This window comes from Macrobrachium rosenbergii, chromosome 7, assembly GCF_040412425.1.
Source record: "Macrobrachium rosenbergii isolate ZJJX-2024 chromosome 7, ASM4041242v1, whole genome shotgun sequence".
In the NCBI taxonomy this organism is placed as follows: domain Eukaryota; kingdom Metazoa; phylum Arthropoda; class Malacostraca; order Decapoda; family Palaemonidae; genus Macrobrachium; species Macrobrachium rosenbergii.
The window spans coordinates 1,901,592-1,916,265 of record NC_089747.1 but is presented as its reverse complement, the minus strand read 5'-3'; the positions used below and the strand labels follow the sequence as shown (position 1 = coordinate 1,916,265).

The 14,674-nt window shown below is 38.8% G+C and overlaps 3 protein-coding genes across 3 annotated transcripts; 2 read left to right on the top strand and 1 right to left on the bottom strand.

Moving 5' to 3' along the window:
- The first annotated feature begins 27 nt into the window (after positions 1–27).
- On the top strand, positions 28–6,067 carry LOC136839930 (uncharacterized). Its single transcript, XM_067106205.1, has 3 exons — positions 28–49; positions 3,181–3,263; positions 4,996–6,067. Exons 1-3 carry the CDS (start codon positions 28–30, stop codon positions 5,881–5,883), a joined length of 993 nt encoding a protein of 330 aa, XP_066962306.1. The 3' UTR covers positions 5,884–6,067.
- A 1,859-nt stretch (positions 6,068–7,926) lies between these two features.
- LOC136840483 (uncharacterized) lies at positions 7,927–9,846 on the bottom strand. The gene is made up of 2 exons (XM_067107148.1): positions 9,604–9,846; positions 7,927–8,822 (listed from the first exon to the last, which is right to left on the bottom strand). Exons 1-2 carry the CDS (start codon positions 9,613–9,615, stop codon positions 8,091–8,093), a joined length of 744 nt encoding a protein of 247 aa, XP_066963249.1. The 5' UTR covers positions 9,616–9,846; the 3' UTR covers positions 7,927–8,090.
- A 2,266-nt stretch (positions 9,847–12,112) lies between these two features.
- On the top strand, positions 12,113–14,314 carry LOC136839995 (uncharacterized). The gene is made up of 2 exons (XM_067106277.1): positions 12,113–12,203; positions 13,008–14,314. The coding sequence occupies exons 1-2, from the start codon at positions 12,192–12,194 to the stop codon at positions 13,887–13,889; spliced, it is 894 nt and encodes a 297-aa protein (XP_066962378.1). The 5' UTR covers positions 12,113–12,191; the 3' UTR covers positions 13,890–14,314.
- Positions 14,315–14,674: the final 360 nt, after the last annotated feature.

Here is a 14,674-nt window from a genome sequence, read left to right as displayed (position 1 = left end):
GGGCATAGTGGATGGAAATATTCCACAATGATGTACCCAGATTGCACAGGTAAAGATGTTTACCTGTAAATAACTGGCAAAAAACAATAAGGACTAATTTAAAATTTTAATTTTATATATATATATATATATATATATATATATATATATATATTCTTGTAAAAATATTTAAATTAGATATAATTGTTATGAAATTTTGGAATTCAGCAAAATATTAACCTGCCTTCTCTCTCTCTCTCTCTCTCTCTCTCTCACAGACAAATGCTCAGGAATGCCAGCTACTTTCTTCAAGAGAGAGAGAGAGAGAGAGAGAAGAGAGAGAGAGAGAGAGAGAGAGAGAGAGAGAGAGAGAATGTACCACTTAATACAACAACATCCCAATTACTTTTCTGGTCAGACGTCTTCAGATCTCGTTCACACACACACAGAGAGAGAGAGAGAGAAATAGTACCTACCTATCGAGATCATCTTCGAGTCACGAGTCAAACTGTCAGCGGAGGCAAATGGAAAGATAAACAAACCTTCACATTACTCTCTTCTTCTTCTTCTTCTGCCATTTCCCAACATGCCACCACGACCTCACTCGCTACGGAAAGCTTTTTCTGGTTCTATCGGGGAGATAACTGCGCTACTATGCCATTAAGGCAAGAAGGATCTGCTCGCTAGCGAATATTTTTTTTCTCTCTCTCTCTCTCTCTCCGTTGACGGGGCTGAATCACCGGCTCTAGTAGGAAGACGAGACTGGGAGTTTTATACTCTTTCTATCTCTCTCTCTCTCTCTCTCTCTCTCTCTCTCTCATCGACAGGATACGCCATTCCTATATGTGCAATTTTACGGTCACAGTTTATGTAAGGCTGCTTCAGGCTACGCATGCGCGCTTGTTTGAATTGATACCAAGATGATACGAATTAAGAATCATTAACAAGAAACAAAGACGTTCCCTTTTTGCTTTTGTCCTGAAAATGAGAAACATTACAACTTCTGTGATGTTTAACGTATATAGCGATTGCTTTCAGGATATGACTAAACATAATAATTCATGCTTCCCTTTCAAAAGGCAATACCGAATCTTATAACGGCCGCCATCATCAATCCAGCCAATCACGTGACCGAAATTGCGAACGGACGAAAAAGTAAAAAAAAAAAAATACATACGAAAAACAACTCTCACTTTCTTTCTGCCTCTCTCATGGCCATGGACGTGTGATGGGCATAAAGTGGCGTCTGTCATGTTTACGTCCTCATAATTCGGAGGCTACTGTGCTGCATAATATGCGGAATAACATACCCAAGATGCATTTTTTATCATTTTTTGTTCACTCACTTTCATGTCCTTTCTTCTCATTGGCAATTCGTCTTAAATCTGTTGCCTCTCACGGAGATGGTACTAGCAGCGAATCAGTGTTGGTTTATCAGTGTGATTTGTCCATCTTTAGTGGACTAAGTTTCATGAGTTTACTGAATGTTTTGTTGTTTAATTATAACACAGTACTGCATTGTAGATTACACCGTTATTCCTCATATTTTAATTATTCTTCTTGTTCTTCATATTTCGGTCTTAAAGAATGTTTTTGTCAACATACTTTGAGTTAGCTCTAGGTAGGCCTACACCTGTGTCACATGGATTCCATCTCTCCACAAAAAACATCAATTTTGATTAAATCCAGTGAGATTTTTCCATTAGAGAAAGTAAGCGTACGTGAAAAATAATACAGTAGAACATATTCAACTAGCGTTGCAACTTAGATCATAAACAGGTGAAAACGTCCTGAGTTCCGAAAGGTGTTAAGTGGTTCCCATGATTTTTCATAACATAAAAATGAGAGAATAAATCGTTTACAATTGCAATATTTCGTTCAATGGACAAAGTGGGGTTTCTTATACTAGGCCTATAGCTGTCTTCGGTAACTCTGTGGACAAGTTTGCACTTGCTGAGGACTGTTCCACTGATTTCTGGAAAACTTTTAAAGACTATTGAAGATGAACTGGATAGTCCAAGAAAACTATCCGTCTACATAGCCACCATTTGATTCCAATAAAGCAACTAACCAATACACATACCATGAGCAGTTATAATCGATAGAACAATCATAATCATAATTATCTACGTCTAATTATTTGATTTGTACGACTGGAATGGAGAAGTCATTACGGCAATAGAATGAACTGAGCTGAACTGAAGATGAACTAATATTAAAGAGAGAGAGAGAGAGAGGAGGGTTATCACCACCAAAAATTCCATAATTCGACTAGTAATAGTAACACATGAGTCTAACTGACCTTAATCCGCATTACATTGAAACCCTTCTCTAGGGATAGCAGACTTACCCTCAAGGAGACCAAGATATCCAACTTGTCTTTTCGCCATTTTTCCAACCGCCATCACCTTGTACTTTATGTTAATGGCTTCAGTTATGCCTTCACTTATTGAAAGGTTTCAGGAGCCAGTGTATTCGGCGACGGTACAACTGCTATCATGCTAATGGCGCCGGTTGTTTACAGGGGGTCTTCCAAGGTCGTACTTTGATCTGGGTCATATTTTCATAGATTTGCCATTAACTGTTCTGCGTCGGAATCTGTTTGGTTTTTTATTTATTACAAGTAATATTTTTGAATATGAGCATCTTCATGAGCTTGAATGATAGCACTTTGAACTATGAAAAGGTCGGCGTAATTTCTTTTAGACCTAGCTGAGAGAGAGAGAGAGAGAGAGAGAGAGAGAGAGAGAGAGAGAGAGAGAGACAGACAGACAGAGAGAGAGAGTCTTACAGTAGTACAAGAACACAAAACGGATCATTCTTAAGTTTTCAGAGCCGCGTGCTGACTAACGCAAAACCTGCATTAGGCCTAGCTAATGAATCTGAATTATGGTTCTTTAAAAACCTTTCTAAATTAATGTTTTATGGAAATCCCATTGCTGTATGTTGCTTAATCTTAGAGAGAGAGAGAGAGAGAGAGAGAGAGAGAGAGAGAGAGAGAGAGAGAGAGAGAGAGAGAGAGAGAGAGAGAGAGAGAGAGAGAGAGAGAAAGCATAACGTTTACGGATGTAGCAGAATCGATAGGAGAATGCTTTAGTACCATAAGCTACAAATACTGAATGTGAAAGGACAGGCAGCCGGTATATTATAATAAATCATTAGGATTTGCGAGTACATTGTTATGTTGCATTCATGTTGCAGGCCATGTTGGAGAATTAAGACACTTTCTTGAGCCTGAGGCATGTTTGGTGTCTCAAGCAGTCTTTGATCTCATGGAGCATAATGTAGGCTAAGGTCTTTTGGAGTAGGCATGAATGATTTAGTCTACTAAAATCGTTTTGCTGAAATCAAGAAGATAAATTTGGCTCACTGTAAGCGATGTCAGTCTTTATAGAAGTCTTTCTATTCATGCTTGCATCAAAGGTACCCTGTAAGATTACAGACACTTCTGTAGCATGGCATTAGTGTTCCCCAGCATACGTATGTTCAACGGATTCACAATTCTCTGCCAGGTACTTGAATTTATATACTATTTGTACGTTTATCCTATTTTATTAGCGTTAATGTATTATGCTGTATATATTATTTATCTCCTCGTTTCTTCACAATGGGCAGATTATTCTGTGAAAGCTCTCTTTGCAAGCCAATGGCTTTTTGAAGATTGTTCTACCTGAATGTTTTAATATAATAATAATAATAATAATAATAATAATAATAATAATAATAATAATAATAATAATAATAATAATAATAATAATAATTAAAAGATACCTTAAAATATCGTGTTGCCTCCTTTATACAATCATTCTTTCCTAGATGACCAAAGAACTAAATGGCATTTGAAGAAACAATACTCCTCTTTTCAACACTGATTTTTGGTAAAAGCTGAATCGTAACGACTTCAGATCCCATCTCATTTAAGATCAATACATATTACGTACACATAAAAATGCGTAAATTCTCCAGGATAGAGATTCGTTGTTTAGAAAAACTATCAGATTGTGACAATATATCCATGCTTCATTCAAGGAGTTTCTTAGACCTATACAGTCTTAACCTCATGTTACGCAGACTTTAGCGAGTTCGAGAAAGCCGAGGAAAATGTAACAGTGGCCATTGCGGAATCATCAGGAAGGTATCCAAGATACATCCAGGTCATAATGGAGAAAGCGGAATGAGTTATGAGGAGAGAGAGAGAGAGAGGAGGGAGAGTGATGGAGAAAGAGTATGAGGAAACAAGAACAACTATCACAATGAGAGAGAGAGAGATGGGGGTATATAAGACCAAGACCCATAGCATTTGGCATGTCAGTTTCCCGCCATGATCTATCAGGTGAGGAGATGCGTGATTTGTTTCCGATCCTGAAAATTGATTTTCTCATTGTTAAGTGATATCGACGTGACCATAGCTTGTGCTTAGTGTTTAGGGTTTAGTAGGAGTATCTCTTAAAAGATTTTAGGTGGTCAGCGCGCCATTCTTCACAATATCGAGACGGTTGAACGAATTAGTACTTTTGCCACCTGCACGGACAACCATAACTTCGACTTTCAAGCTTATTTACATTAGTTAAAAATAGTGTCGTAAATATTCATATTAATATTTAAACTGATTGCTATGACTTAATAATATACATAATATTTATATGCATTTTTACATCATTTCTCTTTTCTTATGTAAATTCTCTCTCCGGTAACTTTCTGCATTATCGCATTTCAGTGAAAACTCTAGTAAATCAAACAGTTTCTATTAACCCAGTACCCATTACCCTATTGAAAACATAACCATTATTGTAACTGTTATCTTAATGAATAATTTGCCAATATTTTTTGCCAGTTTCGTAGATAAATATTTTTATACCTTTCTTGACGATCCAACCATAATAACCTTATCATTAGTGCATCAAGTTTTAAAACATTTATTACCACAAAATTGCTTTTCTAATTTCATCATAACTCACAGTCTATTATCTCATTCAAGTGTCTAATTCCTTCCTTTCTTCTTCACAACAATTCCAGGTACTACTTCTGGTCACTGCAGTTGCCGCTGCACCAGTGACAGATTCTCTGGACTATGTAGATCCCAACCCTTCTTATTCCATGGCTTGGGAAGTCAAGGACGCCTCAACTTACCTAGATAAGTCCCACAGCCAAGTCCTCAGAGACGGAACAGTGGAAGGGCAGTACTCTTACCTGAGGCCTGACGGTAAGCTTCAGGTGGTCACCTACACTGCCAACAAGGACACGGGCTTTGTTGCCAACGTGGAACTGGTGGACGTGATGCCTCCGTTCGGCGAAGCTGGTAATCCTGCATCTTCTGCAGGCCACACAAGTCACAATGGCAGGTCATTTTCACATTCGAGCATTGATACTTCTCCTTCTTCTTCTTCTGGTTTTAGTGCCCTAAGCAATGGAAGGTCCCTCCATTCTGGTAGTTCAAGTGGTGGTCACTCAGTCACGCCCCTGTCACACCTGAATAACTTCGGTAGCAGGACTTTTGAACAGGCAAGGACCCATTCAGTGACTGCAGCACCAGCCGTCCATAACATTACCCCAAATGCTCAGTCAACTTTCTTCCAACATTCCCCAGCAAGTCAGCCTTCAGTTTTCACACCTGCCATCCACAGAGCTTCTATAGAAAACTCTTCTTCTTTCAAAGGTAACATTGCTCAGAATGATTTCAGATCAGTGGCTGCGGTACCCAACGTACATTCTCAACAGCCAATTGCTACTCTTCATCGTTCTCTCCCAGTTCTTCCAACACCAGCCAGCCATGGCAGAAGCTTTTCTGGGTCTTCAGATCGTACTAATGTAGAAAGCCTGCGATCTGGAGTAGCCCATGTGACATTCAACTCTCCCACACACCAGTATTCTTACCCTCTTGATGGTGTTAGCTTGGTAAACTGACAACATTTTCAATAAACATGTTCACTATAAAACTGTTACCATTCTTGTTCAATGTTTTAAATTCTTGTTATCTCCTCAACAAAGGTAGAAGTTTATGAATGAGCCCTGTGTATCTTGCTTTACAATACCTGTAATAGTGTAATGAACAACTAAATAAATTATACAAAGCTAGAGATAGCTCTTAGTAAACCAGTGGTGTCAGGAATATTATTTGTATTCTGTTATCGACATAAAATCCTTGAGAGTTTTCGTAGGTTTGTGTTAGATCAAATTCTGTAGGTGCTCCTTAGATACCGTTCATCAGAGATCTTTCTCATAAACATGCAAATTCACATATAAAGATGAAATGAACACTCCCATTCTATCTTAACCTCCCAAATACAATATCCCGTGGGTTACTCAGTAGCCCTTTACGATTCCAACCTCTGGTACCCAAAACAATACAACAAAGTCAGCGCAGCTTACGTCTTGCCACACACTGCTTACCAGTCTAAGCTGCTAGTCACAAACCGCAGGTTAAGGGGGAGTGGAACATTGATGTATTTACTTGATTCATAACTTACAAAAAACTCTAGTTTGATTAACCCAGTATTTATAGCTAATGATGCTCAGGTGACTCCACATAGCACTTGTTGTCTTCAAAGTAAGGATTTTTCAAATTGTTTTCAAAAATATCATTGCAACTGGAACTGACTTCCAGCGGCAAATGACTTGTGAGTGCTCAGGCTGATTTGACATTTGACAATACTTTAACTACTGGCCTCCTTTATACTGTCAGACTGGTAGACAAGGTTGCATTTCACCTCTTCAGTGTTGTCTTTATAAAAGACCCAAACACATAATTTCTCAGGTCCTAGTTCCTTTTGCAATGTTTCCTAGTTGGATGGCCTAGGTCGTCCTCACCTGGAATGTTGCTCTTCTCCCTGAGGAGGCGCGTTCTTTCGTCTACCTTCTTGAGTCAGTGGTAGTTCAACTGATATTATAACCTCTGGCTTCCCTGTACTCTGTCACTACGTACCTTCCTTCACTGCTCTATAGATTTCAAGGAGTGGGGTTCTCCCCTTTTCAGATATCTTTGTAACAGTTCCTCACCTGTCAGGCTCAAGAACTCCCTGTCTGGTTCAGTTTTTCTAGACTCTGTTACCTTATTTCCTTTCTCTTATTTTTTTCATTTAAGATTAAACTTCCTTTTTCCCAAATTCTTGGTCTTGTTTCATTTGAGCCTGGGCTTGATTCAAGGCACTGGGTTGCATTTAGGCCTTTGAAACATAAGAAATATTCTACAAGTCAGAAATGTGCCGATGACTGTATTGATGAACTGAACATAGTACAAGTAGATTCTGATGAACCTGTGTTGACTCAGACACCAAACATCCAAATTAGCATAAAGAATGATTTACCCAGAATATGTTCAGATTTTTTTTTTTTTTTTGCTATATTTTCCCTTTCACTCAAGAAACTACCTGCTGAAAGGGCTATTGCAGTAAGTGGGTCGTCTTATCACTGATAAGCAAGACGTAAAAATCTTACGAGGTTCCAATAATTTTGCAATTTCTTTGGCGAAATGAGGTTAACTGAAACGTGATGTTGCGAGAGCTAGGCTCGTATTTTGTTACAGACTTTTTCTTATTAATCCAACGGATCACTAGTCTTGGTAGGCAGGTGATTTGCATCTTTGGTTTCTATAGGTTTTGAGTCCTTTAAAAAACTGTCTTCTTGGGAACTCTAGGGTTAAACTAGACCAGATTGAATTCCATTCTTGTTGCCCTAAATTGTTCATTCATTCTTAAGTAAAGGCTGCTGTCGAATTGCTTAATATCACAAGTAACAGGCTACAGTATTGGAAACTGTTATTCTCGAGATAAAACAGGCAGGTAAATCCACAGTCTTTTAAAATCCCCTTGATATTCTGTATCTCCAGACCAAATTCCTTTGTTGCTGCAGAGAGCACAACATCAACGAAATCAGTGACATTAAGAATGAACTGAAATTTGTACCTGAAATATGTTTTCAAGAAAATATTTTGGAACTCAAACTACAACATGCAGTACACCCTTTTTATTCACGTTCTGAGCAAAGTGAGACATTTCAAGAGGAAACACAAGCCATGATAGGATTAATATAACAATTCTGAGCAAGTCTATGTGTTATGCGATGCATCACAGCATAACAAAATGTTCTGTACAGATCGTAAGGCCATCTACTCTTCAGACAAGAGCGCTCAGAGGATATGAATACTGATGAGTTGGTGAGTTGAAGGTCACATGGGCTACTCCGGATATCTGACTGTCGCCGTTGGAGGGAGATGAACTCGAGAGACTTCGGCCTCGACTGACTGGGGTTGACTGGCTTGGAAGGGGACTAGGGCTGGAAACTACAGAGCTTGTGGAATGGGTGATGGGAGGGGAAGTTATTGGTACGAAGCCACTCTGAGCATCACTGGACAAGAAAGGAGGAGGGTTTTCACTCAGGTGTGACGACGATGAGGTAGAACCGACGCTTGAGGAGGAACCTCCACCACTGAGAGATTTTCCTGTTGACAGGAAATCCAGACTGGACAAAGCAGATGAAGAAGAAGAAGAGGAGGAGGAGAAAGTATCAAAAGATGACGATCCTGCTGATGTCAGGGACTTGCCATTAGCAAATCCAGGATGACCGGCTTCTCCAAAGGGCTCCATCACATCTTTGACCTCCATGTTGGCGACGAAGCCCGTGTCCTCGTTGGCTGTGTAGGTGACCACTTGGAGCTTACCGTCAGGCCTCAGGTAAGAGTACTGCCCTTCCACTGTTCCATCTTTGAGAGTTTCGCTTCGGGAACTGTCGAGGAAAGTGGGGGCGTCCTTGAGTTCCCAAGCCACCGAATAGGCAGGATTGGGATCGACGAATTCGAGGGTTTCGGGGGCAGGTGCAGCTGCAACTACGCCGGCTAGAAGTAACACCTGTTGGTAGATTTAAATTTGATTTAAATTTGCTTACAATAAACAGTTATTGTGGATAAATGAAGGGGATGAAGGAGTGCTTAGATTAAGATAGAGTTGGGACAGTTACTTAGACTGTGAGTCTATTTCCGTAACGAAAAATAATGAGCATTTCTCAGTCTAATACTCTTCAGTTTCACCTGATGACTGAGAATATAAAGAAGAATAACTGCTAGCAGGCTAATATGTAATGATTCATCTCATGCGATAGCTAAGAAAAGACTGAACTAACAAGCAAAACTATTTTTATGAAATTTAGCATTAATTTAAGCTTTTTTATTTACTTTACGAAAATAATTGGCTCCGAAATACGAGTAGCAATGGCTGAGAATATTACTGGAACCCGGGAATGCGCGTCTAGATAGAAAAATTCCATAGATTTTGTTGACAGAACGAAATCCTGCCTATGTTGCCAATGGCTCAATCAAAAATGTCTCTATATACAAATATATTGTCTCTCTATACAAATACATTCTCTCATTATACCAAAATATCGGCACTTTCACTGGTTCGCGAATCCCTAATCGTTGTGTCTAGTGACTTCAGTATTCCTTTGAAATATTTGTCAAAAACAACGCTTGGTGCTCGCATATAAAACCCAATCAATCAATAAATCAGTAAAGGTGCCCACACTTGATAAATCCTTCACTTCGAAATGGTGATGATAGTGACACTGGTCCTGGGAATATGGTGATGAAGATGATGAATCGCAGAGCGAATGAAATGTAAGAAGCCTGTTCACCTGAGCGATCATGGCTGGATAAGTGGTTGAGAATATGCTGGGACTTTGCGCTTATATACTATCTCTCTCTCTCTCTTTCTCTCTCTCTCTGTGCTTGATCATCGGGTTGCTATGCAATTACCATAACAAATATAGCAAATCTCTTGTAACACGTCTTTGTTATGAATATTTTTTTACTTTCTCCATAATTCTTCTACATTTCCTTACTTCTCGTTTAGTTTCGTCGCCTCCGTTGTGAATTTCGGCCTCATAAATGAAATATAATCATGTCTTATCTCACTATGTCCCTGTGACAATTATAGCACAAATAGGCCTAAGATTTTACGCTTTTTTCCCCTATTTCCTAAGGCATTAAAAGCATAATAATGTCCCTATGTCAGTAATAGCAGAATTAGGCCTAAGGTTTCATGCTTTTTTTTCCCGATGGCCCTATGACAGCAATAGTATGACTAGACTTAAGCTTTTGAGCTTTATTTTCCCTTAAGTCCCTATGACAGTAACAGTATAACTAGGCCTAAGCTTTCTATGCTTTATTTTCCCTATTTCCCTACGACAACAATAGTACAATTAGGCCTAAGTGATCTATAGTGATCGTAATATTTTCCCACAGAATTATTGTTGTTTATCTCCATCATGGTTTCATATTACGAAGAAAGTCTTCCTCTATGTAACTACTTTTCTCTGTTCTCTCGTTAGATAAAATACAGCACTGTATCTTAGTATGACTGTATTTACATAATTTTCTCTATGTTACTTTTGCAACATGGAAAAAGTATGGTATCCATCAACTATAAATGATTGTATAATTAATCATTTATATTCATTCATCGTATACCTAACTATTTACTCTATATTTACAATCATGTTTATTTACTTGTTAAACATTCATGTTTTACTTATTGCACATTATTGTTCAGTCTCTAAACTTATCAAAGTGATTGTAAACAATGAAGAGGCGACAGAGACTTGGAAATCTCCAAATATTAAGGTCCCAAAGAGCAGGCCTACAAGAATCAACTCCCTTTAAATATTAAATGGTATTAGGGGGAGGTGCCATTAGCTTCAAGAGTATGGCCCCAGCAAGCTATCGGTCTAAGGATATACAAACCCATTGCTTTCATATTCTCTCTCTCTCTCTCTCTCTCTCTCTCACTCTCTCAGTAGCTTCAAGGAATAAATAAGACACAGGCTTCAGCAAGCTATCGGTCTAAGGATTCCCCAAAGGTTTTGCTTCCATATTCTCTCTCTCTCTCTCTCTCTCTTTCATTAAGGTCATTCTTAGGCTCCAAGTCACAAGCGCATTATGCACAGTAGCGGGTGACAAGTATATTTTAGCTATATTAGGGCAGTAGCAGCGAGCACTTTCATAACCGCATGGAAAGTAGTTATGGGCATCCGTGATTCCTTCGGCAATTTCAGGCTCCTTCTTTTGTTTTGCTTTTGTGTGTGTGTGTGTGTGTGCGTGCGTGTGTGTGTAGGTGTGTAGGTGTAAAACGCAAAGGGTTGTGGATATATATCTAAGGCAACCTTAAGTTTTCACCGCTAAAACTGCTTCTTCTTTTTTTAAGCTTTCTAGAATTCGGTTCCTTTCGACTATAATTTATCATTTCTTTCTGGTTTCTGCTGATATAATCCTGCTTTTATTCTTCTCTCTCTCTCTCTCTCTCTCTCTCTCTCTCTCTCTCTCTCTCTCTCTCTCTCTCTCTCATTATTTCATCACTGACATTCCTCTAGTAGCCTCTTCTCTCGCACCTCAAATCTCATTCTGTTTAATTCTGCCCATTTTTTCAAATGCAAATGGCCTTTAGAGGGGTAACCATGTTCCCGGTTCTAGCCCAGGGCAGAAGAAAGCAAGAAAAACTTGATGAAAAGAAGGAAGATAGAGCCCTAGTATCGGAGGAAGAAGGACAGTCTTCCTAAAGTGTCAAAGAAACAGTCCCTGCAGTCATCGAGAGACTGATTTCCAAAGTAAACTCGGGAATAGGTGGGCTGATGAGTCTTAGGTCTAGCAGAGAGTTTTTTCTGCATTCTGCCGTTCGAGTTGGTAATGAATTCCTTTGTTTACACTCAGATCTTTTATTTTATTTTATTATCCACAAGAATCTGGTTCGTTGTTGACATTCGATTATCGCCTGAGCCTTACGTGAAACCTTAAATATGATATTTTGTTGCATTTTCTAAGTAAAGGCACATAAATATAGAGAAGTACAAGCGATGCAGAGATTAGGAGACATCTGAAGACACTGGAAGCTATTATCAGTCTACTACAGACTGAAAGAGAAACTAAAACAAGACAACAAAATTGATTAAACATAAGTATGCGTACTTCAGCTGTGAATATTATTACGGTCGTAGTAATATCAAAAAATCTGAAAAGGCAGAAGAAGAAAGTCAAAACAACAACACTTGAAGTATAGATAGCAACAATACATTGCAAGAGATTTGTGACATTTGTTATGATAATGAAATCAGGACAGGGCTGGATGATCGATCAGCTAGAGAGAGAGAGAGAGAGAGAGAGAGAGAGAGAGAGAGAGAGATGGTATATAAGACCCAGGTCCTAGCACATTCTCAACCACTTCCCAGCCATGATCGCTCAGGTGAAGATACTTACCGTTTTCTTCGTTCTGTTACTCATTCATCTTTATCACTATCTTCATCACCATCTTTCCAGGATCAGTGTCACTATCATCAACGTTCGAAGTGAAGGATTAATCTTTACTGATTTATTGACTGATTGGTTTTATATGTAACGCCGTGCGTTGTTTGTGATGATAGCTAACGGGAACATCTGCGTCAGGAGCCGTTACAATGTTCAAAAAATCCCTTTAAATTGGTGATTCTCTCAATAATCAAAGGAAGTATTGTGACTAGCGAGATATTACAGCGATAATTTCAAAGTCCTTTGAATCTACTGTTATTTTTCCGGTCGTAGAGTTTTTAGAGACTTGGTCTCAAAGGCAGAACTTTGTTAAAAAATATTAACTCGAGTAATCTGACAGGAAAGCTCCCATTACAAGTTATGAGTACCCAACGGGAAATCTAGTTTTATTTGTATTTTATATTTAAGATCATCAGATGAATTGAAGGGGTTTATTAGACTGAGAAATGATAGGAATCATATTTACACAAATTTTTCACAATTTTTCACTGAAATCCTTCATAATTGCTAAATGAGAGGACAATTCTTGCTCAGGAAATTTTTGGGAAGTCTGAACCAACTAACTTTTCTATGACTGACAATGATCTGTTACAGTAAAAAATCTTCAGGGTCCTAGACTTATATTTGTTTACATGTTTTGATCAAGTGTACCCATTCTGTTTTAACACTATTTATATGCCAATTTAACTCTATCTATAAACTCATCTCTGTCCAAATTCTATGAGATCCTGTCTACCAACAGGTGTTACTTCTAGCCGGCGTAGTTGCAGCTGCACCTGCCCCCGAGACCCTCGAATTCGTCGATCCCAATCCTGCCTATTCAGTGGCCTGGGAACTCAAGGACGCCCCCACTTTCCTCGACAGTTCCCGAAAAGAAACTCTCAAAGATGGAACAGTGGAAGGGCAATACTCTTACCTGAGGCCTGACGGTAAGCTCCAGGTGGTCACCTACACAGCCAACGAGGAGACGGGCTTTGTCGCCAACATGGAGGTCAAAGATGTGATGGAGCCCTTTGGAGAAGCAGGTCATCCTGGATTTGCTACTGGCAGGTCCCTGACATCAGCAGGATCATCATCTTTTGAGCCTTTCTCCTCTTCTTCTTCTTCGTCCAGTCTGGATTTCCTGTCAACAGGAAAGTCTCTCGTTGGTGGGGGTTCCTCTTCAAGCATCGGTGCTACCTCATCGTCGTCACACCTAAGTAATTTTAACAGCGGGTCATCTGGACTCACAGTGGCGAGTACTGTAACTCCTGTACCAGTTCTACATAACATTCATTCTCCTCCCTCACCAACTCAGTTTGTCCAGCAGGTCCCAAACATCCAGACTTCCTTCGTACCACCTTCTCCAATAGTGCATCGATCTCACGGTGAGAATCTTCCTTTCTTGTCCAGCGATGCTCAGAGTGGCTTTGTCCCAATAACGCCCCCTTCCATCGTCCGTCCCACAAGCTCTGTAGTTTCCAGCCCCGTTCCTCTCCTAAGCCAGTCAACCCCAGTCAGTCGAGGCCGAAGTCTCTTCAGTTCATCTCCCTCCAACGGCAACAGTCAGGTATCCGGAGTAGCCCATGTGACCTTCAACTCACCAACTCATCAGTATTCATATCCCCTGAGCGCTCTTGGCTGAAGAGTAGATGGTCATACGATTCGTACAGAACATTTTCTGTATGAGCCTGTGCACTGGGATTGTATAGTCTATTTTTTGTGAATAGTTTTTCACCAATATTCCTGCCGTTTTCATTCCTCTGCTGTTCAGAAATAGTGTTGTAGATGTTCAGTGAACAAATAAGTTTCAAATCAGTATTACGTAACGCACAGCAGCAATACTGGTGGAAGGCTATTTTGTTATCTATTTATTGTTTGACAGAGAATTTCTCAACTTGTTTCGGCTTGTCTGTTAAGGCAGTACGTATCAAATCTTCAATGTCCATTGTTACTTCAGTGCCAAAAGTAAATTTCAAACAAAATGCAGTAAGTAAAGAATGCAGTACATTCTTAAAGGTACAAGAGTTCATCATACTTATAATGTACCTACTATATATATATATATATATATATATATATATATGTATATATATATATATATATATATATATATATATATATATATATATATATATATATTTATATATATATATATATATATACAAGTTTTCAACGTTATATATACATATCACTAAGCCTCTCCGAATCTAATTAAAATCTTACCTTTCTAGATTTATATTTTCAAATACAAATAGTCATCATATAAATATTTATAAGCAATAACCCAAACAGCTATAACAACCTAAGGTTCAGGATAACATTCAGACTGAAATCTTTGTTACATTAAAGTCATATTATATAAAAAGCTGTAACGACAATGTATGAATAAAGATCAAATAATAACATATTTTACTTTATTTTCATTTA